This window comes from Apteryx mantelli, chromosome 8, assembly GCF_036417845.1.
Source record: "Apteryx mantelli isolate bAptMan1 chromosome 8, bAptMan1.hap1, whole genome shotgun sequence".
Classification (NCBI taxonomy): Eukaryota; Metazoa; Chordata; class Aves; order Apterygiformes; family Apterygidae; genus Apteryx; species Apteryx mantelli.
The window spans coordinates 23,611,977-23,638,236 of NC_089985.1; the positions used below are offsets into that span (position 1 = coordinate 23,611,977).

The window sequence follows — 26,260 nt, forward strand, 5'->3', positions numbered from 1 at the left end:
ACTTTTTACTACATAAGCGCGTAACTATACCTCTGAGCAGCATCTTCATTCTTCAGAGCAGCTGAATGCTTATTTCCTAGAAATCAAATACATAAATCAGTATATTTTCTTCCTTTAAAATACATTTTAAGCAGTGAACAAACAGAACTCTCATGTTTCCATACTTAGCCACTGTACAAACGGTTTTATCCAGGAAAACATTACAAACTCCAAACTGTAAACATGATCAAGACAGTGGCTTAGGAACCTGACTTTTGGTGGCAGCGCGTAGCTACAGTAAGCTAGTGACCCATTCAGCAGCTAGCTGGACACAATTTTTGTATGCGAGAGGACAGACAGGCGTAACTGTACTCTCATCTGACACGCTCTGCATAATGAGCGAGCCGGAGGAATAAACGTTTGTGCCCGAAAAATTTTGCACCAACCTGGCTGAGCGTGGCTCTCTGCCGGAGAGCCCGGCTCTCCCCCGCGGCCACACCGCTGGGAAGCGACGCCCTTCTGCGCTGCCCCGTCGCTTCGCTTCGCGCGGGGCAGCCGCAGGCCACGCAGGCCCTCGGCCTGGCACAGTCACCGGGGGACACGCCGGGGACACCGGGACGCGCCGGGAGAGCACCGCCGGCGGCAGCGGGGCCCGGCCTGCGCCAGCCTCGCTCCCCGCTCCCCCTCGCCAGCGCAGGCTACCAGGACGGGCAGATTCAGGTGCCGACACGTCCGACGCCCCCGCAGAGCCCCTTCCTCCCTGCTACCGCCCGTCGTCTCCGTGGATATGGCACCACTTTTTTTTCTTTTTTTTTAAACATGAAGCCATTTTCAGTGCTTTCTGGATAGTCAATAGCTGCTCCCCTTTCCCTGAGGGAAGGCAGGGCAGCAGGCAGGAAACAAAAAGCAGACCGGTGCGCTTCACGTGTGGGTTTTCAGGGTTTGCGATGAGCTGTGAAACGCGGCGCGTCTGACGCTCAGCGCACGGCGGCGGGGGCCGCGGCGGCAGGAGCGGGGGCCGCAGCTCCGCGCGGCCCGAGGGGGGGGCAGCACCGCCGCCGCCCACCCCTCCCCGGCCCCACCGAGCTCACGGCAACCTCTAGAGCCCCCTCCAACCCCGCAGGGCGGCCAGGAGCCCCGCCGGGAGCCGTTCCAACCGCCGTCACCGCACAGGCGACAGCAGAGACCCCGGGGAACCCTCAGGCCCTCTCCCCCCCGCCCCCCCCCCGGTGCAGCGAGTTGGGTCGTTCCGGTGGAGCAGCCTCAGGGCACAGGGAGAGCCCACGGCGCCGCAGGCGGGGGGAGTGCGCGGAGCCTACCTGCGCGCCGCCGGCTCGGCTTCCCCTTCGCGCCGCCCTGCGGCTTCGCGGCCGCCATCATCGGTGCCGCCGCGCTCCCTCCCCCTGACCTCTCGCCGGGAGGCGGGGCCGGGCCGGGCCGGGAGCGGGCCGAGGCGGCGGCGGGGCCGGAGCGGCGGGCAGGGGCGGCGGCGCGGAGGGGCCGCAGCCCGGCGCCGTCCGCTGAGGCGAGCGGGAGGCGGCGTTGCGCGTCCTTAGTTCAGCCTGGCGCGCACGGATGAGGTGAGCAGTCGCTTCGTACGGCCTGCGTGTCCTCGCCCAGCGAGGCCGCGGCTGAGAAACATCAAATGCGTTTCGTCAGTGGGGGGGGGAGTTTGCTGAAAATCGGTAGCAGGAAATTTCTCGTGGCGGAGACGGCGTTTGCCTCTGAAACCACCGAAAAGACTTCGTTAGAAAGTGGATTAAGTATTAAGGCCTGAACTGGCTCTGAGCTCAGCTGGCAAATCCTTGGCCGCAGCACAGTGCTCGGGGCATATTTCAAGGCTGTAAATGCATTGAAAAGTTACTGAGGGCTGAAAATGCAGGAATATTAACGTTCAAAAGTATATGTAAATTGGTTTGGGGGAATTAGAAAGATCCTGTAAAATTAAGAGCCGAAGTAGTACAGTGAGTGCTAACAAAGTATATGATAATCACAAAATTAAAATGACAGGCCAGATACATTGCTATGTTGTAGTGAAGTAGAAATGTTAAAATAGGCAGTTGAGAACAGAAAATTATTTATTCCTTCAGTAATAAAATTCACATACAGGTGCTTTATAGGTTATGGTGAGCTGACTGAGTTTGTAAATAACCGAATAGCTTGGATATCTGGGTATTGCGTTAGCTAAAGTCAAACTTAAATGGAAGGATGGAGGACTGTACATTGAGATGTCTGTATAAATATGAAGCTTGGGTGTTTTCATGAGAGTTAGATAATCATTCAAGTGCCAGTGGCTTGTGCATACAGTCACAGTGCTTATATAACCCTATTTATGCACATGGAATTACTATAAAACATAAAGATTGTGATTACTGCTATGATATATCGTGTGAGAAAACTGAACTTGATTTTATTTGTAAGTCATGGCCCTGATTGTAAAACTTGATATGCACTTAATTTTACTCAAATGTTTAACTTAATTGCTTTCAGCTACAACAATTGTAGTGTCTGGAGTTAAAATGCCACTGAACTAGCAGTAGAAAGAAGTAAATGATTCTGCACATGTAATCTTTACGAGACTAAAACACTGCTGATACAAAACTGGCACAGTGGTTGGATCAGCTGTGCACATCCTAGGCTTCTGATCAGAGCCTTCTAGTCAGATCTGAGCAGAGAGCTCATCCGATTAGTATGTTCACAGTAAATGTGGCGTAGCGGGGACATCCACGCCTGGTATGCAGTGAGCCCAGGCTTGCTCTGTAGTAGTTGCAGTTCTCAATGTATGTGTCCATGTAGTAGCCAAGGCCTCCTGGCTTTTTAAGATAACCCTGATAATATTTGAAAAATTACTTCCCTGTACACAGAATGTAGGCTGTTTCCTGTCTAAAATAGTATCTTAACATACACTTCTTGAGATACTTTTCTCCTATTTTTTCTATCATTTAGTCTTCATAATATCTGTTTGTATTGATTGCTCTAATTTCTCTATCTAGCATTTTTTGGATAATGTGATTATTTTTCAGCCTCTGTTTTTACTTTGTGTGGTTTAATATTGCACTCTTTTTAATTTATAACAGAAATTTTAAATGCCAGAAGAACAAAGCCAAACTATAATGGCAGTCGATGAACTTCAAGCCATAATACAACGATGCGTAAGTACTTCTCATAACAGGTGTAGATGCAAGCAGTGTAAGTTTGTCTTTATACACTGTAATTAAAAACAAAATGACCCTAAAATGCAAGACAGTTGTTAGCAGAACTCCTCACTGGGCAGCTGGGTTTAGCCTTCATGTTTCTTTGCCTTCTCTTTGGTGCTTGTACCAAGATGCTTGGTAACTTCTGCCTCTTGGAGGAAGGCGTGTTCTTGTTTCACTCAGCAGTAACTGTCTGAAGGAAGAAAACACTAGCAGATTGTTGTAGGAAGTATATCTCTCAAATAACATGCTGTTGTCTAGACTTGGAATATACTATTGAAATACTGTTTTCTCTTCTGTTTAGTTTTCAGTAATTTTTTTTAGTATGTAAAAGATGATATGTAAGAAAAGATAAGTTACAGTGACATTACATTTGACCTTGAAATGAAAGCTTGGGTTTACTTTTTTTTTATTTGTCCTTTATAAATATGGCATTAAACATGCATGTTTTCTTTCTAGCAAATTCTGAAAGAAGCTGATTTCAGAGGAGAAGATTTTAATCTATTTCAGGTAGCAGGCCAGAAATGTTTAGAAGATGGATATGCAGCTCAGTTATTAGAAGTAGTTCAAAATGAGAAAAATAAGGTGAGTTTAGATTTGCATTATGTATTAGTTGTGTGCTAAACACACCATTAAATAGATAAAACTGTATATGAAGCAGGAAAGCTACCTTCACTATGGAGTAAGTGTGTCCATATGAATAGTTAATCAGTTGCTCTGTGTTAAGTGCACATTCTAGTGTAATTTGAATTACTATGACTTGTGTACTCAAGTCATGGTAATCTTAACAAAGCTATTAATAGCTGTTTTCCAGTGAATTAAGCAGAAGAGAAAAGAGAGGCCAACCTCGTAATGAGGAGAAAGTGACAGTGGCCCTCTGTTGCAGGAGAGAGAACTTCAGATGGATATAACATTGGGCAAAACTGTAAGAGCAAACAGCTAAGCTGATGCTAATGGAGGAGAAATTGTGTGGGGACACTGTTGGGGTCTGGGAGAACACACTTACATTGAATATATCTAAATAGGAGGTCTGAAAGGAAGGGAAGGATGAAATGTTTTGGCAATAATGCTTGAAGGTCACAGTCTGGTTATGATCTCTGTGAGTCTGAGCAGTAACTGAAGATCTTGAACAAATGGGTTCTCCCGTGGACAAAATGTTGTACAACAATAATTTCTCTAAATTTTCTTTCCTTGATTTGTCTAATCAAAAACAGCAAAAAACCTCTACCTAGACCTATTTGAAATGTTTTGTCATATAAATATCTGGAAATATATATTGACATGTTGGAACTAATACACAAAAGAAAACTATATAGAATATGCAGCTATGCTGCCAGATATGGGGAGAGAATACAATGTATATCAAGCGCATAAGTTTATTATAATCGGTATTAAGTTTTCAATGACATTATTATGGTATTCATTACAACCAGGGCATTGATCTGCTGTCATTTTTGGCCTTTGTATATACAATCTTCTATATTTAGAAATTATCCAGTTTTGGTTCATTCTCTGAAAATCTGGTTTGCAGGTTATCATCAAGAATATGGGTTGGAATCTCATTTGTCCTCTTGTTAGATGTATTTTAGTGTATAAACAGGAAGATGATAAGAGAGAACACTGCTTGAAGATACTAGATCAGTTGGTACAGGTATGATTTTGAAATACATAGTTTTAATACAGTAATTGTAGCAAAGAGGAAGACCTTTTTTTCTTTTTTCTTTTTTTCTTCATTTTTTTTAAAACCTTTTTTAACCTGGGTTCTTTCGATTGTTTCCCATAACTTTTTGACTCATAGGCCTGAATTTCATCTGAATTAGGCACAGGGATAGTGTTCTCAGAAATAATTAACCTCTTACAAATTTTGTGGAATTAGTAACTGGGCAAAACAAAGAGCTGTAGCACTACTGTGAAGAAAAAGGCAGACAGAGCTCATCTGTTAGAAAGTTTTTTGGTGGCCTGCTGCTACAGTCAGCGCGGTTGTAGCCCCAGCCACAGAAATACTGCCTCTTGTCTAATGCAGATATAGGGGTATGGCAGGCATTATCTGATGGTTCTGATGTAGGGAAATAAGTCTTAATCTATGTACACACATATACATTGTACAGAAGACATTAACAAGTACTAATCTTATTTGCTTTTCTTAAAGATTATTTTGGATGTTTGGATCTGCTTTCTTTGATGTACAAGAGCTTCTATGTTGCAGTTTGTTTGTGGTGGGGTTTTTAGCTCGTGACCATGATGATTAAAAAATATGCATTGTTCTTCTCTTGCAGCTATGTAATGCAAAGGAACTTTTTTTAGGTTTACTTGAGCAGATTGAGCAGACCTCTGGAGAGCAAGTATGCCAAACTGTCATGTTATTGCTTCAGCCTTTGCAGACAGGTAACATTCACTTTCTTGCATGATTTTGAACTAAATACTTTTCTTGTTAAATTATTAAATTATTTTAGCCTTTACTCAAATAGTTGCAGAACACTTCTACCCTGACAGGCTTTACAGTTCTTTACATTCTGCAAAATAATGCAAGGTATAATTTCCATGCTTGTGTTGGCTTGTTATGAAAAGATTTTAGATGGGAGTGATAGCATTGGTTGAAAAGCAGTATTCAGCTATTTTTCATCGTTTATAACTTTTTGGTCTTGTGGCGATTACATTTACAGAAGTAAAATTTATTTGTATTCTTGTTACAGAAATGGAAAATTACACTGATTTGTGGAATTCTTGATTATTTAACTTTTAAAACATACAATTCCATATTTTCATGGTACAAAGCTGTTATTTCTAGTTTAAGCAGGTTGAAATATTTGATTTGAAAAATTGCATTCTTCTGATTTACATGTAAAAATAAAAATAAGGTTGATTTTTTTGGGGGGGGAGGATACCCACTAGTAGGTAACAAGTAGTGGTTTCTATCTTGATATGTGAGATCAAACCAACAGTCTTGTATCAAGTTGAAGTTTAATTTTAGCAGTCTTTGAAATATGTTATTTAATTATGCTAGAATTTAATAAGAGAAGCATTTTGATAGTTGGGAGGATGTGTTTCGTTGGATAGCCGATCTGCAGTTAGCCTGCACTGAGTGCAGTTTGTTCTCTTTTCTCAGTCTGGAGGCCACTCTAGTTCTGCCACAAAGTATAGAACAGTTCTGAACTGGCTCACTGAGAGTCAGATCTCAGCAGAAATGTTGGTCCATTATCTTTGGTTTTGCCAAGCACAGAAAAAATCAAGCAATAAAGCAAGAGCAAATCCATTTTCAGGTCAGGAAAATGAATATTAATTCACTTGAAATGAACATTAATTCACTTACATTAGTTCTAAAAAGACAGATTTTTTTCAGTCCTCATCACTGTGCTATGGAGAAAGGAGGAATATTTTGAAAGGTGTGTATGCTTTAATATTTATTTGCCAGCATCAACTCTATGGTCATGTTAACTGCAGGATATTAAGCTAACTGATCGTGTTGTCTAATATTGCTGTACTTGCTCATGTTATTTCAGGCATCAGTCCCTCTCCTCCACTGAAACAAAAGACTTTCTTACGTAGTCACTTTTTTTATTGTTGTTGACTTTTTCCTCCAGCAAGTAATAACTTAATGTCTCAGACTGTTCTCTTTGTTTTAGTGCTTTTCAAACTTCAGAACAAGAAGGCCTACTCAGTGGGCTTATCTTTGGCCATGATTATGAATCAGCTCACTCCATTGCCTGTACCTTACACAAAACAACAAATACAAGAAGATAAACTTGGTCTCTGTCAATGTTGTAATGCTGTTGTGGACTTTGCTAAACCTTTTGTGAATGAAGTTGTTAAAAATATGGAAAAGTCATCAGAATGCAACGATATGGAGCTGAAGGAAGAATTACTAAAGTTGTGAGTATTTTATATCAGCTTAATGTATTCCCATAGTGTAACATAATGCAGTTGGCATTTATTGTACGGGTAGTAAATAAATCATCTTACTAGTGTTTTATAATGCTGTCAATTTATATAAACTAATGCTGTATTTCAAAAAAGAAAAAAAATCCCTTACATATTTGTTAGGTGAGGAAAGAAGAGTAAAAATATTTTTTTAAATGCAGGAAAATGGTAAAGAAATTTGTGTCTGTGGTATGGAGCTGATTTAGTAGTCCTCTGCTTCTTCTCAAGCTTACAAGAGTGAGGATAATCCCATTCTGGAGGTGAAGTCTAAGCAGTGCTTTTAAGGGAGGCATTCTTTTTTTATTCTCCTTGGAATACCAGGAATAGCAGCAGCTATTGAGTATAGACTTTATTTTTGGTCCTCAGTGACATCATTATAGTCTGTACTTGTGACTTTACTGGTGACTTTATTTAAGTGTTGCCCCTTTCTATTTCAGCTGTATGAAAAGCCTGAAGTACCCGTTGTTAACAGCTCAGCTTGAACAACTTGAGAGCATTGAAGAACATCCCTTTAGGCGCTTTGCGACTGAAATTATAGTAAGTGCAGTCAAAATGAATTACAGTGTATGCCAAACCAGTTGTGTACTTCAGAATTCCCTACAGTCGGTTCTAGAGATGACTTACAGTGTTCTGTAAGTTAACGCTTACTCTGAGAAAGGCCCAGAATAGTTTCAGATCCCATCTCTGGAACCTCTAACTCTCATAGACTAAGTTTTGCTTCTTGCTAGGCCAGTTTGGGCTGCTGTCTGAATCAGCAGCTGCTACTTTGCTATAACTGCTTCTTTTTTTGGTGCTGTATGAATCTGTTAGGATATCTAAAGGATTGTATCTTTGCTGCAGTATTAGCTCAAGTTAAAATCTAAGTGTTACCCTTAATGCATGTGTTGCACACGGAGAAATCTTTAACATGGTACCTAAAGTGTAAGCCAGCTGACCAGTTAAGGTATCAATAGCTTGACTACTTCTGATGCTATAGCTGGAAATTTAGTGGGGACATGGCCACTCTGTGCTATCAGTGCAGTTACTCTGGGTTTTGAATGTGTTACACAGCAGCTGTGCTTTGTTAGAGCGAGATTACTGTGGGTATAGATAATTTTATCTAATTTTGCAGTAAAACCAAACCTTTTAAGGAGGTAGTCAGGTGCAACACACAGTCTGTGTATGTTTTGAGGAATAGGACTAGGTGTGATTAATTAAAAAGTCATAGGGAGTAGAGCTGTGCCTTATTCATGTTTGGATGAAGAATATTTTCTCTCCTGCACATATCCAAACTTTAAAATATTTGTAATTACCAGTTGCATCTCTAATTTTAAAATACATGCTTGTATGATGATTTGTATTAGGCTGATGAAATGAAGGAAATTTCTAGAAAACCAGCTACTGGATTATTTTATAGCAGTTTATTCAGAAGCTGGCTGCTAAATCTTCACCGTATATAGTCGTATATAACAGTGGAAAATCTTCACTGTTTCTAAAGGGAATCATCCCTCAGGATAGCCAATGGGCCACTGGTTAGGTGACCCTGAATAGACAGTAACAGCTCATTTGTGTTAGATTGCAGTTAGTGTCTTCCACTCTTATAAAATAAACTACCAATTTTAGAAGTATTGGAGAACTGAGAATTAAATGACTATTAATGGATTATTTAAATTTGCTGTTAACTAGACAAACTTAATAGTTCTGATTTGGAAAACTGTCCAAATTTTTTTCTGTAAAATGCTTCAGTAACTATATATACACTTGTTTCTCATCTTAATGTCAGCTGTTTGAAAGAACAGAGTTAAGTTTGAGGCTTTGGACTTTATGCTACCTTGTTATCCCTGGTTAGAGGAGGAAAATTCACAAATCAAATGAAAAAGTTGAAATAGAGAATGCCTGGGGGTATGTAAGAGGGATGTCTAAGTTATAATGCAGGTAGAGTGGGGATGAAGTTGGCTGAGAGACTGAGAAACTCAAACCAGCTGCGGAAGAAGGCTCAGATGGCCTGTGAACTGTGAAACAGGAAGTTAGGAAAAAAAAGGCAGCTTTTTAGACAGTATATTGGAAGAACTAGTCTCCTAGAGAAGCAGAGAGATTGGGTCAGGGTGTCGTGGTGAGGGAGGAAATGGCACACAAAAACTTGATGAGAAGTCTCAAAAGGAAGACTTGGAGCCAGCTGGGATGAGGAAAGCATATATAAAATACGTGTGTGTGTGTGTATAGATAGATAGATAAATATGTGTATGTGTAAAGGAAGTTTGGAAGTTGCCGTATAATACAGTTTTGTTTCTTCTCCGGTTTGTTTTTTTAAAATCTAAGAATTTATGCACACAAAATTCTGTTTACAAGTATTAAGGTTGCAAAGTGAAGTACACTGAAGTAAGCAATTAGCAAAATTCTGGTTGTTGTTCAACCATAATTAGATTTTTCGATCATGATCACATCCAGTTTTTTCCACAGGATGTCTCTGTCAAAGCATAGGATGGAACTGCTCTGTGGATCGATCAGGGTTGTGTAATGAGAGAGACTCTTATCTGTAAGATCTTGACTTCATTTGATGGCGAACTTGTAAGGTGTGCAGTGAAGGAGGCAGGGATTATTAGAAGATGATCTAATGGCTAAGATGATTGAAGGCTGTTCTGAAAAAATGGATTTTTATCCCTGCCTATCCTGTAGACTGCTTTGGCACAATTTAAAACTACGTTTTATACAGTTTATTACAAATTATCTTTTCTTCCTTTTTCTGAAGAAAATCACTTTAGCTATTTATAGAATTTGGTAATGAGAGCTGCAGCTAAGGTCAGCAGAGCCACGCTCTGAGTAGTTGACATGTTATGTAATGCTAATTCTCTGAAAGGTCCAAATTGGATAATCGCAGAATGGTGAGTTAACCTTGGTCTCTCTGCTTCCTCCACAATCTTTGCAATATGAATTACACTACCTCCTAATCTCACAGGAATGTGTGGGAGAAAACACTAACATTTGTGAAGTACTCCGGTGTTCCTGTGTTGTGCATCAGTGCAAAGAAAGGCCATACAGACTGATTGTAGCTTTAAAGCAGGGCTTGCCTTTAGTAGATAAACCTTGTGTTGCATATTGAACAATGAAGAGAAAGCAAAATGCTAAGTAAGTATTCTGTGACCTGAAGCATAATGTGACCCTGCAGGGGTCCTGCAGCATAATGTGATCGGATAACTATCATTATTATTCATGGCACGTGCAGATAAGGGGACCAAACCAGGGTTTTGCAGGGTGACTTTATTTTGTCTTGTGCTAACCTGTGAGTGCTTGACTTTGCTATCCTAATAATGTCCTCACAGTGGTTATTTTTCCTGGAAACTTTTTTGTGTATGTATCATAAATAGTCACAAAATATTTTCAGTAACTTTTGCTGTCTAAGAGATTTTACTGTAAATATAAGGTTTGAAACTTTTAAAGGCAAATATATGCAATCTAACTTTCTTTTTTAGGACATTTTATGGGATATGAGAGAATTGATACCATTAGTGTTTTTACATCATAAAGGCAGAAGTCCGTCCTGGGAGAACGAGGAGTTTGTGGATGTAGAGCAAAAGAATTCTGCAGATTCTTTGGCATGTCTGTCATATCTGATGTTTGTTCAATATTTTGGTATTGATTGCTTTCCTATGGTATTTAGGTAAGAGCTATTCTTCCTCACTTATGATAAGTTTATACTTTGAAGGTTCTTTATGAGCAGAATAAAACTTTTATTTATAAATAGTTATTATGGAAAACTGTGCATTTTGTATTTGTTTATGGTAACATTTATGTGTTTCTATTTTATGTAGCTTATATTATATGCATAAGTACTTACTCCAGTTCTGCAGATTACTTAATTACTGCTTAATTGTACACGAGCTGTCCTTTTAAAGAAACTGATATTATTAGTGATATGTTAAAAATTAACATATATTAAAATTTCAATTATATATTTATATACGGATGCCACATAAGAATTACGAACAGCAGTTTGACTTACTGGCTCATATATATCTATTTTGAAATTATTAATTTTGTAAAGATGTTTGTATAAATTTTTGAAAAAAAGACTAAGCCTATCAAATATATTAAACAGTAACTATGTGAAAATGTTTATTTGTGACTGTGACCTACATGGCATATGCAATTTAACGTAAATCTGATTTTCTCTCTTAGTCCATCATACCTGCTGCAATGCAATATGACACACATCGAAGTCCTACTGAAAAGGTAGGCTTGTATGATATTTGGCATTCTAGATGATGTGGGGGTTCTTTTGCTTATCCTATGGTATATTTCTGATTTATTTATTTATTTTATAGTACTTCATTGAATGAAACTTTGAATATACCAGCTATGTCCAGGGGAGGTTTTTAAAGCTGAGAATTAAAACGGCAAATTTCAGGACAAGATGGCTTTATTTTTTCTGAAGAGCTATGAAAAGTTGTCCTAAGCATTCAGTTAGTGTTTTCAGCTTGTACTGTGATATCAGAAAATGCAAAATTAAGGCCATTTATACAAATGCAGAATAATTGGAATGTATATTTATTTGTACTTCTGTAACAATCAGTTTACTATTAGAGAAGACTATCACGATAGTATTTTTTTGAATGTATTTTGATATGATACGCAATCTGATTAAAGGTCAGGCTTTCTAGAGGAAACCATACTTTTCCGTATATTGTGGTTATTTGGCATTCTGTAAGTAGCACTGTTGACAAAATAATTTCCAGTACTGCTATAGAAGGGTTTCCTATTATGACTGCTTACTATTTCCTGGCAAAATTTAAATAAAACTTCCCGGTCTCTTCAGATTAGGACTTGCTGTCTTTCCCCTTGGCTTACAGAACTGTGCAAATGGAATCATCTGGGAAAAGTTTCATTCTCTTCGTTAATTAATATCTTGATGCCTGTGGGACACGAGCTCCTTTCTTTGAGCTTTTATAAATATTGAGAAGAAATACCATTTTTGACCTCAAAGAGATGAGTCAAATTTGCAGCCTCTCCATCAGTCCAGTATATTCTAAAAATCTTTGAGAAGAATAATGAAGATGATAGGGAACAATGAAAATTGTTGAGGGCCAGGTTCCTTTTTGATCTCTCTTCTATTTCTCTTCTACTACTTCTTCCAAAATATAAGCAGTGTTTTTTTCAATTTGCATCTTAAATTTGTTAATGTCTAAATTTTTTTTCTAGAACAGAAGAATCTGTGTTATCTAAAGGACTGGTAAGTTTTCTTTTCCTTTAATAAATTTTCATTGTTTGAATATTTATTCTTTCCAATTTAAGTAATGGTGTAACTTGATTTTTTCCCTTTCTAGGAGAGGTACAAATGATAATTCAGATGATAGTTCAGATTACAGTTTCAGAAATATTTTGAGGCTTAATTAGATGTTCTTCAGTCTTGCAAACTCTTCCACGTTTATTGAACTTTACACACATGCATATATCTTTAAATTACCGTTATCACTTACGTTTGTAGTTCCTAGCAGTTCTGGATACACGAATAAGAATTTATAGCAAAGGAATTTTTAGCTGTGAAATGTTAAGCGGTTTAATTTTTTTTCCCCACTTGCAGGATCTGTTTGAGAGCTCTTTATTGAGAATGGAAGATAATAGCCTTCTCCATCAGTATTTAGAATTCAGCGATTTTATTACTGTACCTCAGGTAATAAGATGCAACGTACAGAAGTCTTTAAAGTTTGATTATAAATAATATCTAGCTATTTTTGAGGTGTTTAAGAGAGGACATACTACTGAGCCTTTATATACTTATGTTGTCAAATTCAAACCTGTGGTGTCTTGCTATACAGAATTGTTTGTGGCCAAGGGGAATCTGCAGTGTGCAGTGATTGTTCTGCAAAGCAGAATGTCAACTTCACACTAGCTCTGGACCTTCTGCTTGCTCAATTTTAGCAGTGGTGCTCATGAGAAACTGGCATAGTCACAGTGCAGCCTGTGACACCCTTTCATATTGATATAATACAACACAATGGGAAAAAGAGGTGAGGGTGTGAGGAAAAATTTAAAGCAGAGGCAGCTTTTACTTGAAAGATGAGAAGGATTTTTCATAGATAAGGCTTCCCTCACCACCTACATGCGGTAGGGGTATCACTCCTCCTCCTTTCGCTACTATACCTCTGCCCCAGCTTTCTGCTAGTGCAATTGTAGAGTATCATTGCCATAAATAATACTTAAATGGAGAATTCAGTCTCTGGTATCTTAACTGATATACCATGTAGAGTTGGAAGCATGCTTTTGTGCCTGATACTTCCTTGCATATTTTAAAATTTTTTAGACCTGAATTTCGAAGACTTAAAAATTTCTAATTATTCCTCTGCAAAGCAAGAGGTATCATTACACAAATTTTTTCTGTCATGTATTTCATATAGTGTAGTTGTCAAGCTTCTCATTAATTATTTTCTATTACTCTAACACCAGCTAAGAAGGTCATTCTACCATTTTGCAGGATGAATCACTTTTTCCTTTCAACTTAAAACAATTGATTTCAAATATAATATTATTCCTTATTTGCTCTGTGAATAGTCTAAATACATCATGTTTTCACAAGTCTTATGTTTTGTCAGTTGTCACACTCCATAGAAATAGGCACCTAAATCTTACTGGTCACACTTCTGTAATACAGAACGTTCTGCTTTTTAACTACATCTGTGTTCCATATGGAGTTTAAAAATAGACTACATAGAAAGTATAATGTTCAACTCAAATGGCAGCATATAACATGTCAGTAGGCTTCAGTGTTTTCCTGTGTTGAACACACAAGTCTTTTCTACATGCTAGAGCATGAAACTTCAGTGACAATTAAAATATACTTAGTATATGTACAGGCCTCTCAGGCAGGTAGGCACTGATCTTGTTTGAAAGATGGTGCTCGGTATTTTTGCCCTTTCCTTGCAAATCTGCTGCCTCACGCAGTAGAAGGATAGTATTCTTGTATTTCGGCCCTGAGCTTTCAGCCACTGAAGCCAATGTTAACTTCTCTGATCAGATCTTATAGGCATGTTTTTGTGAGTTGGGAGCTTTTTTTTTTTTTCATCCATAGATTTTAGTCAGTCAGTTTGATGTAATGGTAATTAATCTGGATATAATTAAAATTTATGTTTTCTTTGTCCTGTTGCAGAATTTGTTGAAAGTTATGACCCTTTGTCCCATAGAGCATCTGGTATGTAATGTGACCTATAGAATGAGTTAAGTGCTGAATTTTAATTAGAATAAATCATATATATATTTTTTTCCTTTAGAGGAAGAAGAGTTTAAATATTTTGCAGTTGTTCATAGACAAATTTGATGCAGAGGGAAAATACACATTATTCAGGTATGCGTCCAGATTATTGTAGATTGTGTAATATCAGTTTTTTTACAACTTAGTTGCCTAAAAACTGTCAGAAATCATTGTAGCTACCTGGAAAACCAGATTAATTTTATTATGTTAATTTTTGGATGAATAATAAGTTTGAAATGCCTCCCAAAAAAATCAGCTGTCTTAATATAACCTAGAGTTTAAAGGTTAGATATTCACCTTATTTTTCTGTGATAAACTCCCACTTAATGAATAAGGCCATAATGTCACCTAAATTTTGAGCTAACTATTATCGGTAGCTTTGAGGAGATAATCTCTTTATTTTGTTTTCAAGATGTTTACTGAAGACAAGCAACCATGCTGGTGTGGAAGGATACATTATTCAAAATATAAAAGATCAGATTCACTTATCATTAACGGTGAGGCTATTATCATTAAAAACAAGTTGCCACTTCAAAATTCTATCAGTATTATGTTAAAACATGCATAGCTTAAGCTTTCAGTGATACATTAAAAAATACCACTTTGAAAAGTATGATTGCAGTAAGATTGGGAAATGGTATAGTTAAAAGTTTTAATTTGGCTTCTTTCTGCATATGTATTTTTACATTATAATTTTACATATATACTTGTAATTGCATGGTCTCATATTTTTGTAGCACTGTAGTATTTTTGTTTTTCCCTTTTCTGTACTTGAAATGCATGTTCCTTACCTAAAGAGGAACTACTCAGTATCTGGTTTTATCTTCGCAGTTTTCTCATTTCCCGAATATAGTTCAAACCCTGAAGTCCTGACAGAATTACTAATTTTTCTGTGGGGTTTTGTAATGACAGTCAGCATTATAATAGAGTGACTCACAAATGTTAAATTCATCAAAAATGGTTGAGCTAAATCGAAGCTATTTAAATCACATATTTTATCATCATTTATACCAGGAAGTCAGAAAACTTAGTTAAAAATAAATTATCTATTATTATTATTTTTTTTACTACTAAAGTTTTTTTTTTTTCCTAAGCCTATTTTATTCTCAGGTATATGGCCTTTTGTTAAACAGGACAATATAGTATATTTATGCATATTTTATGCTAGCATTTATATAGTATAACACATTCAGACTGTTAATCTTATGTTAGAAAATAGTGAATTCCTATTTATTAAATGATAGTTAACCCTGTATATTAAATGGGACGGGGTGAAGAAGATAAATATTATGAAAACTCTTCTAAAATGGGCTTGAATTAAAATTGAATAGGTAAAATATACTCTGAAATTTCCTACTAATGAGTTTTTGACTATGCAGCTTCAGAATTTTCTTGATATAGTTCTTTTTGTAGAGTTTTCTGGCTGTCTAAAAGACAATTTGTTTTTTAAAGTTCATCATATAAATTTCAATATTCCAGGTTTATTACATAAAATCCTGCTGTAGACCTAATGAAATAAATGGATGGCAGTAGACAATTGTCACTTTTTGCCATCTTAGTTTTTGTGCCCAGCTACTCTTAGTCTTCCCAGGTCCCTCATCTTATCTGCCTTAACACTGCTAGTTACCCTTCTCAAGCTGCTTGTCTAATTGCAGTTTTTCTACCAGTCCGTTTATGGCTTTGTCCCAGTTTCTTCTTGTCTGGCTTTTGTCCTCTGTGTGATCGCTCTTCCCCCAACCTACCTATTCCTCTCCTTTACCTGATTTAAAGACTTTGCCAGCATCGGGTCTTCATAAGCCATAGAAAAACAAGTCCATGCTTTCACCTTCATTGTGCTGGCCTGGAACAGTCTTTTGAAAGATGCCATGAGACTCCTGGGGAGGAGTGCGCCCATTTGTTCTTTGGGAATGACGTGGAAACCCTTTAGTCATCCGTTCCAGTTAAAGGAGGCTCAAGCATCCTCGCTGAGGAGAGGGGATATTCAGGGGTCTTGACTACAAAGCTTTAACAAACTTCTAAGCAAGTTTGCGGGGGGGAGGGGGGTGTTGTTTTGCCCCCCCTCAATTTGTAATTTGACCTAATATAGGGAAATCTTTGTGAATACAGCAAGTGGCCCATCCTCAATGCAGAGGGCATCAGAAGCATTAGGTATGTTCTGTCACTTCAAAACCTAGTGCTCTCCAGCTTATGCTTGAATGATTGTCCTTTCTGTCCTCTTTTTCCCTCCCCCTTTCAACAAAAAGTAGTTGCATGTGCTTCCTCCATCAGAGAACCACAGAGGTGAAGTTGTACTTTACTTGCAAGCATTGCTAAGAAGAATTGTGGGTTTAGAAATACTCAAAGAAAGCATAAACACTTTGTCATTTAAAAAAAAAAAAGCAAAAAAAAAAAGCATTTTCCCTAGAATTAGTTTTGGAAACATCTGATCCATTTTATTTGAAATGTCCTGAAAAACTGAGGCCATGCCAAATACCTAATATGGAACATTGTAATCCAAATGGTTTTCATTAAGAGAGTAATAAGCACCTGAAACAAGATCTTTGAAAGAGGAAATGCTAGGTAACATTAATAATAGAATCACATATGCTCTTAGGAATGTAGCTAAGCACAAGTGTGTATTTAAATCACATTAACTCTGTTACTGCCCTGTATATGCCAGCCTGAGCCCAGGACTATGCTAGCAGATATCCTTTTGATTTTATTTGTGCACAAAGTTAATGTCTACCTACACAATTACTTTCTCTGTCCTTAGCATTTGAAAAGCAAAGCCAGGAACACATGCTGTGACACGGTATGACACAATACTGTCATGATACAAATGCAGTTCTGGTAAAGATAACTAATTGTTCCAGACTTCAGTATAAAGAAGGGAGTGCCTAGTACCATTTACTAAGTTTATGTAAACAAATATTAACTATATTGGTGATGATATGATGAAGAGGTGGAGGATTCATTCTGATGAATTGGAAAAGAACAGCTTGGCATGGAGAAACAAACTAGAGAGGAATATGTCTCCTTTTGAGAAGACGAGTATATTTTGATCACTTGTAGTAACTAGAAAATATTTCTTCCAACATTTGATTTTTTTCTGTTTCCCCCAAATTATAATTGTTATTATTTAAATTTTGCACACAACTGAACTTTTTGTATTGTTTTTCAGAAGGTATGTGACAATAGCTGGTTTACAGGACATCACCTGATCTCCCTTCTAGATTTAGTGCTTTTGCTTCCTGAAGGTGCTGAGACGGATCTTCTGCAAAATTCAGATAGGTGAGCTGTAATCACAATTAGAAACTTTTCTGCTTTTTTAATCATTTAAAAGAAAACTTCAAACTACCGTACTAAAATGCATCAGTGTATTGTATTTTAGAATTTTGGAACTAGAGATGGGAATGATCACTTATTTCAACCATCCATTCAACTGACTCTACATGAAAAATGTCCCAGTCGATTATATTGAGGTTAACAATGAGAAAGGTATTCCTTCTGCATCCCTGTAGGATGTAGTATCTGGTGTCAAAGTGCAGAACTAATTGGTAAAGCATTATTCCTTGAGGGATATGTGGTTTGTCAGCTTTCTGCAGAAGCAGGAAAGGAACTTCAGCAGTTGGAGGAACAAAAAAATGTGGTATGTTGCCTTAGTGATATAAGGGAATAACAACGATCTGGTACATCTTATAGCACGCAGCCTTTTCAAGGCTGTTTCACAGATTGCTGCTGGGAGTCCTGTGTCTCATGAGTGGGTATACAGAAGCTCCTGAACAGCAATACTGCCATTTACTAATAAAAAAAAATACCTGGAAATGTCTCTGAAAATTTCCTGTATAGGACAAGTGTCTTCCTATATCATGAGTAAAATTTGGGCTTGTAAATCAGCAGGGTAGTGGCGTTCAGATGAAGCACACTTAGCTATTTAAAAACCCACATGTACAATCCATAACTGGAGGAAGAGCTACTGTTTATCTGGAAATATCAATGAATAGTTTTTGCTAAAAACTAGAGTAAAACAAAAGCAAAGGGGATATTTAAAAAGCACTCAAAATAAAAATTCAGTAGTATTAAAGAGAACTGTTACACTAGTTTCCAATCAACTTTGGATCACCAGTGATGCATTTGGTGGGGGGGAAGCTATATGTCTTTTTGCTGATTCCTGGTTCTCTGCTCCCTCCCTCACTGCAGTACGAGTGTGTCTCAGATAGTTTAGAAACAAGAATAAGGTGTTCCAGCACATGTGAGGGGAAAGAAAAAATAAAGAAAAATCATAGATGCTAACATGTAAGTGAGGGGATAGGTGAAATGCAAGAAGTTAGTAAGCTTTATATCCATTCTTCACTCTGTTGCTTCTTAAATTCTGTAATACAGTTCAGTCTCCTCAGAAAATCTTTTGCTCACAATCACTAGCCCTCTCCAATCTACTGCCAGTTTTAATCTTACTTGTACAGTGTCAACTTCTGTTGTAAAAAGGAAGTTACTGTACACTGGTGCTCTGGATCAGCCTATATTGTTCAGCAGATGAATGGTTGCATTTTGTATAAATGGATGTTTTTAGGATGCCTGACTAAGAGACAATTTAAGTTATTATCCCTGTAATGTAAAACTGCACTCTAAATGATTAATAGTATATTTTTAATTCACAGGATTATGGCATCACTAAATCTACTGAGATACTTAATCATTAAGGATAATGAATACAATAATCAAGTAAGTGTTAATTGATATGAAAAAGATTGATTTCATTTAGCTGAGAGCTGAGCAAATTCATGTGAACAGATTCATACGAACAAATTCATGTTAATTATCCCTGATGCAAAAATATTTTCTTCTCATTGCTCTTTGCAGTGTTTAGAAATCTAGAAGTGATATTTTTGTTGGCTATATTAAGAGATGTGTGATGTGTTATTTCATTCTGATGAAAATTGATTGCATTCATACTTACTGTTAATGTAAACAAGCCAATCCTTTTACTTTGCTCAATGAATTGTGGTCTATGTCTATAATTTTAGAGGATGGCATCACAAAATAAAATCTCTATTGAGTATTCCCATGAGAAAAAAAACATATTTAATTTGTTACTCTTGCTTACTTATTCAGTTATCCCTCAAGCCCCAAATGTTGTATAATGGTTTTCTTTACAAACTCTTTGCAGTTCAAGAGATCCATTTTATCCATCTTTAGCAAAAATACTTTTTTGTGCAACACACTAAAATAAAAGTTGTTAGCACTAAGATTTCTCAGATAGTATTTAATAATCATATTTAAATACTTTTAACTGTGCAAAAATATTCCGTATTTAGAGCAACTATGTAGTTGCATGTTAGACACATGTTAAAGGCTTTTGTAGGTATTAACATCAAACAAATTCTTGTGTGTAAGATCTGCCTTCTGAAGTAACAAATGGAATTGATAGGCCTATCCAACTTAGCACAATGCGGGAGATCTTTAGTACATACAAATGAAAAGAAGGACTGTAATGGGAGAATCAATTTTATCCTTAGGTTTTTCATTTTTTCCCTTCCTCCAAGCAAAATAATATGAATAATTTCTTTCTACTTGCTAATCCCAGAGACTGTACTATAATTCTGGTATAGTTTTGCATTATCATTGATACTATGAAATTCCAGCTCCCCCTATCGAAATGGTTACATTTTACATCTGAAATGATGGCCAAAAGGGGGAGGAAAAGAAATCCCTAGTTCCATTGCTGTAATTCTGTGTGGCAGGTGTGTCTTACTGATCTGGATTGGTTTCTTCCTGATACAATTTCTCTTCTTTACAAGCAGCTCAGTCTATAATGTGTATCAGTCAGATTTTGGAGATCTCTGTTTTAGGGGAAAGGTTTTCTCATCTAGAGTTCTAACAGGCATAGCATATGTTTAATTCATAATTTCTTTCCTATGTTTGATCTCTCTTTTTTTTTATACATTGTTCCTGTTTTCTTCTACCTTGCTTTACCGGATACAGCATAAAATGTTTCACACACAAAACTAACTCACCAGGCTAAACTGTCCACCTGCAGGTAAACTGCAGTTTACCTAGGTATTGGTGGGTAATAGGTATACTCCCTCACCTTCATTTCTCCTGTGCTTGGATGTTTGAATGTAAATATTTCAGAAATACTCTGCATTTTTTAAAGTTTGCAGTATATTTTTAAAAAGCCCTGCCCTTATGTATTTTATCCATATAATTTTATGCTGTCTCATTTAAAGCAGGATTTTATAGCTTTACTAGTAATCCCTGCCTCTTTTTTCTTTGTTTTGTTTAGCTCTTTTCTGTCTGAAGCAGTCAGCAACATTTGTTACTGGTAGATCAGTGCAAACCATGTTTATCATTCAGCTGCTGTGTGGCTTTTCAATGTAGTATATTATGATGGATCTGGGATTTTGTGTGTAGTCACTGCTGTCCAGCTGCAGCTGATGGACATGTGTCCCTGGATAGTCAAGGAAAAACTCATTGTTTAAATTTCACAACTGGGTCAACATAAGGATTCCATATTCTAGCAATTGATTTATAATTTTGAGCACTTTGGCCTGCATTGTGCCACATTGAAAAGCCACTAGAATTGTTTGTATTTTGTTTTCAGACTTCAATCCACTACTGGAAAGGTCCCTTATTCAAATAATGAATGCAACTTCTGTTGACTTTTTTTTTAATCATTATGTCCCAACATTCCTCTAATCCATGCAATTCATTCACTTTTTATCAGCTGACAATATCATCTGATCTCCTTAGTACTAAAGACTTTGATTTTTGCATTAAAATACTTTTTTAAATTAGTGATATTCTTGACAGATTAAATAAAAATTGCTTTTCAGTTTTAAAGTAGAGCTAAGCCTTTCATGACTTGAATAGGTGATACCATGGTCAGATGAATATTTTAACTCTCAGATAAGTATTGCAAGGTGTCGTTCCCCCCCCCCGCTCCCTGTTCCTTGACTCTCTTTTTGATTTGGGGTAAGTCACTTCGGCATCTTATTTTCTCTGTCTTCCAAAATACAGAAAAATTTCTGATCCACTTTCAGAGCACTTCAATTTGAATACAAGTTTCATATGTGCTTAGTGATGTTATTAGTCTAAATAGAATGATGATAAAATAGTTTATAGTGCTTACCAAAACCATTGTGGAAAAAAATGGTAAAAATAGCCTTCAGCTGATGCATTTCTAATTTACTCTTAATGTAATTAATTTGTATTGATAGGCTCTGTCTGTTTCTCAGATTTATGGAATGATTTCTATTTAAGTGCTCATTATGGTCCACTCAGTTTCATGTAAATTTTATAATGCATAGCTCTTTCAAGAAAAAAGAGAAAGCTTCCTTTATTATCATTAAAAATCTATACAAGCAGTACACAATAGTTGTAACCATGTTGTCTAGTATCTGGCATAAAGAATATCCCTATGGTTTGATGAGAAAATAGCATCATCTCTTCTGGCTTCTTCCCCTAACTTTCAGCCCTGCATATTCTTCTTATTTTTTATTTATTCCTTCATATATAGTGCAAATGGGGCATAAAGAAAATGTCTCTTTCATGTAAGTTCAGATATTTTGATCACTCTGTGACAAGCGCTTTTATTAATCAAGTATAAAAATCAGTATTTTTCTGGAAGGTTATTTTTTCATTGTAGCTCCATTCAAGTGGAAGTAATTACCAGTCCTCTTATTAGACCAGTTAACTTTGTCATTTAGCATTAAAATTTGGTGTATTTTCCCCTGTAATCAACAATGTCATTTACCATTGAGAATCCTTATTTTTATCCTCCTTTCACTGCTCTTTGAGGCCATTGCCTGAAGAAAGGAGTCATAGAAATGGTTCTTATATCTAAAGACACAAAGACTGCTTTATATTTGTTTTCTTCTACTTCAGTTTTGTAACTAAAATCTTCTAAGGTACCAAAGCAGAGAAGTTTTCCTCTCATGCTGTGTAACCTTGAACAGCCTTGCTTTTGAGTTTCTTTTCCTTGTCTCTCTTGCTTCCGGAGTGCCATTTTTGTAAACTCCTTCCATCACCCATCCCAAATTGGAGAAAGGTTCATTTAGCACTTTGGCTACTCTGCCTAGGATCACGAATTAATACAAAGCATAACAATATAACATTTTTTTTTAATTCTGATTCATTAGGGATTTCATTAAAATCTTCACACTAGTAGAACACTAAATGCTATTTTTTGGTTAAAAAATACTCTGAAGTTAAGGTTAGAGATGGGAAATCAATTTCTGTCTTAGATTATAAAGTCTATAAGGTGGAATCTTCACTTGCCTGTGAATGCAGTTTCCATCCAGCGAAGCAGAGCCAGTAATGAGTCTTACCCTTTTCAGTATGGTTACACACATATAGTAACAAAGATACAGCTTATAGCAGAATTTGATTTTGCAGCGAGCAAATATTTAAGAGTTTTCTGTGCGTGTTTTGAGGTGGGTTGGAATACAGTACATATTTGATAGGTATTCTAATAACCTTGGAAAAAAAAATAAGGTGTTCTCATAAGGTAAAAAGACCTTTAAGTAAGTACATATAGTTCATATATATTGGCAGAGCCTAATTCATTGGAGAAATTGAGAATGCAAAGGCTAGGGTAGTAGCAAATTAAATAACATTCCTATAATGCTTCTTAAACTGAATGCAGTATAGACAAGGCCTTCTTTATTTGGGGAGCATGACATTTGCTACAGCTTTTATTTGGCATCTCAATACGATGTTAATTCTGGAACATTAATTTAAGTATCTGTGCTTTTTTGCTGCTGAATTATCTTAGAAGAATATATAACTGATGTTTACTCACTGTCACTAGCTGAGGTACTATCCCAAGAAAGTGGCTAGCACCCCCTCCAAACATACCAGCATCCTTTCAGCTTTACTTAGAAGAATGAGCTGAAATGTGCATTTCCATTGCTATAGTTACCAGTCTACCTACTGTTTGCCCTTTCTTGGGACTGCTCAATCCTCCTATTTTCAACAAATAATTTTGAAAATGCAGCAAGATAGAAGTAGCAAAAGGAAAATAAATAATATTTTATGTTGATTTTAAGTTGTTTTTTGTGTTTGTTTTTGGCAGTATGCCACAATATTTCCAGACTGCTGCAGACTTCAGTGCCTGTTTGTTTATAGTAGGTTCATTTTCATTTAACTGACAGCATCATGTAAAGCATATATTTTTAAATCCAGTATCAGGTAAAGATTTTTTTTTTTTTTTAAGAAAACTTTTAGTCTGTCTTGAGAGAGGAGAGTTTAAAGATTCATCACAATGCTATTCATGCTTAAGTGGATGAATCAAAATTCTTTTTTCCCCTCTTTCCTTCTAGAACAGAAATGTGTTATAAAAACTAGTAAAAGAAAAAAAGTTGCACTTGAAGGCTTAGCACTGCAGTGCTTCAATAAAACTGATTTGTAACCTTCTCTCTTATGTTCTGTTTGAATAGACTGGTGTATGGACCATGCTTGCCAAGATTGAGCAAAATTTTTTAAAACCACTGCATGTAGGACTCAATATGTCAAAAGCACACTATGAAGCAGAAATAAAGAATAAGAAAGAAAACAGAAGAGGTTAGTTGTTTTCTTTTTCTTAGCTTTGTTCTTCATGTTTAGAAATTGCAAATGATTGGTGAATGCTGTATAGATCATGCTTTTATTTAACTGTTCAGACTATTCCAGGTTTCAAATAATAATTCTGTAGTTTCTATATTTGATACTAATAATTTTCATTAGTCAGAAAAATCTGAACTTGTTTTATCTCTCATCACGTTCTTAAACCTTATAGAAACTTCATAGAAATTGCTTGTGAATAGAGTGGAATATGGTCTTTTTGACATTAAACTACCACATGAAAACATTGTTCTGTACCTGTACTTTTGATTTAAGGTTAGACAGGGGCATCTAAGTCTCTTTGTGAAGCTATAACCCTTAGTTTTCATACTAGGTGTGGGGAGGTTAATAAGAGAAGAAATAAGTCACACAGCAAATGGGTACTCTTAAAGCCTGAAGGATTACGTTCTGTTTTTTTGTTTTTGTTTGTTTTGTTTTATCTGACACACACAATCAGATTCTGCTCTGGGTTAAACAGACACACACATTCTATAGGGAATGAGAGCTTTAGTTACAGCTCCTTTAGGCCATCTGTGTATGTCAGATCCTCTGTTCCTTTGTGGACTCCAATATAATTAAGATACCTCAAGGAACTTGCTTTAGCTGCCAAAAATGTCAGTAATGCTTTTTGCCCCTAGTCTTATCCTCCTGTGTTGCTGTAAACCATGTTAGTATGTGGCAGAGGAAGAGTTTTTCTGAAGGCAACCTGTAGATATCTTTCTAAAGGAAACCCTTCTCTAAAATGAATCTGGATTTTTTTTTTTTTTCTTTACAGCCCTCTTACATTTCTCTAGCCTTTGACAAAACATAAAGAAAAGTGAGTTTAGGAGAGAATATCTAACTTTTAACAATAAATGGTTTAGTCTTTCTCCCCAGTGTATAATTTTTGTAAGCATTACGATAAATTTCAAGTAAATAGTTTGAATATAAGAATTTTCGCCTCAGTTTTCAGACCTGTCCTTGTAGTTTTGCCTGCTACAAGAGGTCTGCCTGAAACAGAAGAGCCTGCAGCCTTTGCTTAATAAAATAAGTATTTCATATCTGGATTCATTAAGTCAAGCTGAAAGGCCCCCTCTATCTCTCTGGATGTGGAAGCATTAAAAAAATATTTCAAATAAAAGTGACCAGATTTTATTTTTTTTCCTTTTAAGTGAATTTTAGCTATCTAAAATTGTTTTGAATTACAGAAAAATAGACTAATTGCTGCAACTGTATTTATTGTATTATGTAACTTGTCTAGTACACCAGTTCATAAATGGTATTACCAGGAATAGACTAACTGTTTAGTCATATGCCAAATAGAAAGTGCAGAGATAGCATCCAGGTCAAACTGTCCTCCCCTTGAAGTTCAGCACCTTCCCTCCTCAGCCTTTGGCCAATCCTAGGTTTGCGCTGTTAACAGGGAATGCTAATGAATGAATGATAATATATTAAATATTCTTTTCATTCTAAAAGTTCTGTGGAACAACAGGCTGATTTCTGGTTGTCTTTTCTCCTACAGAGGCACACAATTCTAACACAGTCTGTTCTGTAACTGTTAGTGGGGAAAAGATGCCTGCCATGACTACTGAAATGCAGCTTCAGGTGAGTTTGCATTCCCTTCAGAGTCAGAAGCACTGAAATTTTCTTTTAGATCATCTGGAGACAAACATACATGTAACAGCTGATGAGGAAAATCATTGATCTAATAAAAATAACATTAATCTCCTTTGTCATTTCAGGTTTTACGCTCAGCTCTCTTCACATTTGATTTAATAGAAAGTGTTCTAGCGCGAGTAGAAGAACTCATTGAAGTGAAAATAAAAGCTGTAACATGAAAATATTCAGCTCAGCTGAAACATTTGAATAAACATACTTCTTGCAAGTTGATTTTAGCTATTAGATTTTACATGAAAAGGAGGCTGCCAACCTTTAAAGAAGAGTAATTTAGAATGGCTACTAGAAGAACTGCAAATCCTGCTCTTCACATGTCTTCTTGCTCTGTTTTCTTTTCTTTTTTTCCCCTTTTACTGTTGTTGTATGTGATTCACAGACATAACCTATTTACTGACGTACTCTTCTTCAGAGTTTGACACTTTTTCTGAAGTTTAGAAACTACATCTACTTAAAAAGATTTTGTTGTTGTTACCTGTGGCAAGGAGGCGTGTTTGTGCATTTATTTTTCTGTTCACATTTTCAAAACTTGTTAGGTAATACTTGCTGACTCGAGCACTGAATTATAAAGACTTTTATAAAGTATTTGAAGAACCATGAATTAAAAAGCATTGTGTAAATGCTAGCTGTTTTCATTAGGACTTGTTAATATCGACAAACAAACTTCTATACTAACAAATGGGACTAAGTCTCTTGCTATAAATTACAGTAGAGA

General features: G+C 36.7%; 2 protein-coding genes across 13 annotated transcripts in view; one reads left to right on the plus strand and one right to left on the minus strand.

Annotated features, from left to right (window-relative positions):
* Positions 1-1,373, minus strand: part of RPAP2 (RNA polymerase II associated protein 2) — a 48,859-nt gene extending 47,486 nt beyond the window's left edge. For all 8 annotated transcript variants that reach the window (XR_010884881.1, XR_010884884.1, XR_010884883.1 and 5 more), the window contains exons 1-2: positions 1,299-1,373; positions 31-76 (exon numbers count right to left, since the gene is read on the minus strand). Coding sequence is in view for 4 of the 8 variants with exons in the window: in XM_067300932.1 (XP_067157033.1) it covers positions 31-76; positions 1,299-1,359 (107 nt within the window). In the remaining 4 variants the exon portion in view is untranslated. The remainder of the gene's footprint in view (positions 1-30; positions 77-1,298) is intronic.
* Positions 1,374-1,451: 78 nt separating this feature from the next.
* Positions 1,452-26,170, plus strand: GLMN (glomulin, FKBP associated protein). 5 transcript variants are annotated; one of them, XM_013961368.2, is made up of 19 exons: positions 1,452-1,559; positions 3,057-3,131; positions 3,633-3,758; positions 4,705-4,824; positions 5,450-5,558; positions 6,797-7,043; positions 7,529-7,628; positions 10,541-10,728; positions 11,247-11,300; positions 12,267-12,297; positions 12,649-12,738; positions 14,212-14,253; positions 14,333-14,406; positions 14,726-14,810; positions 17,474-17,583; positions 18,951-19,014; positions 23,730-23,853; positions 25,394-25,476; positions 25,614-26,170. In XM_013961368.2, exons 2-19 carry the CDS (start codon positions 3,066-3,068, stop codon positions 25,707-25,709), a joined length of 1,809 nt encoding a protein of 602 aa, XP_013816822.2. In that variant the 5' UTR covers positions 1,452-1,559; positions 3,057-3,065; the 3' UTR covers positions 25,710-26,170. The 5 variants fall into 5 exon arrangements, with proteins under 5 accessions (XP_013816822.2, XP_067157036.1, XP_013816825.2 ...); XM_067300935.1 differs by having other exon boundaries at positions 17,477-17,583; XM_067300934.1 differs by lacking the exon at positions 1,452-1,559 and adding an exon at positions 1,803-1,822.
* Positions 26,171-26,260: the final 90 nt, after the last annotated feature.

Bases quoted from the DNA above. Each gene is read 5' to 3' on its own strand.
- GLMN (XM_013961368.2), top strand. From the start codon at position 3,066: ATGCCAGAAGAACAAAGCCAAACTATAATGGCAGTCGATGAACTTCAA. The intron at 14,254-14,332 runs GTATGTAATGTG...TTTTTCCTTTAG, and splicing joins TTTGTCCCATAGAGCATCTG to AGGAAGAAGAGTTTAAATAT. The intron at 14,811-17,473 runs GTGAGGCTATTA...ATTGTTTTTCAG, and splicing joins AGATTCACTTATCATTAACG to AAGGTATGTGACAATAGCTG.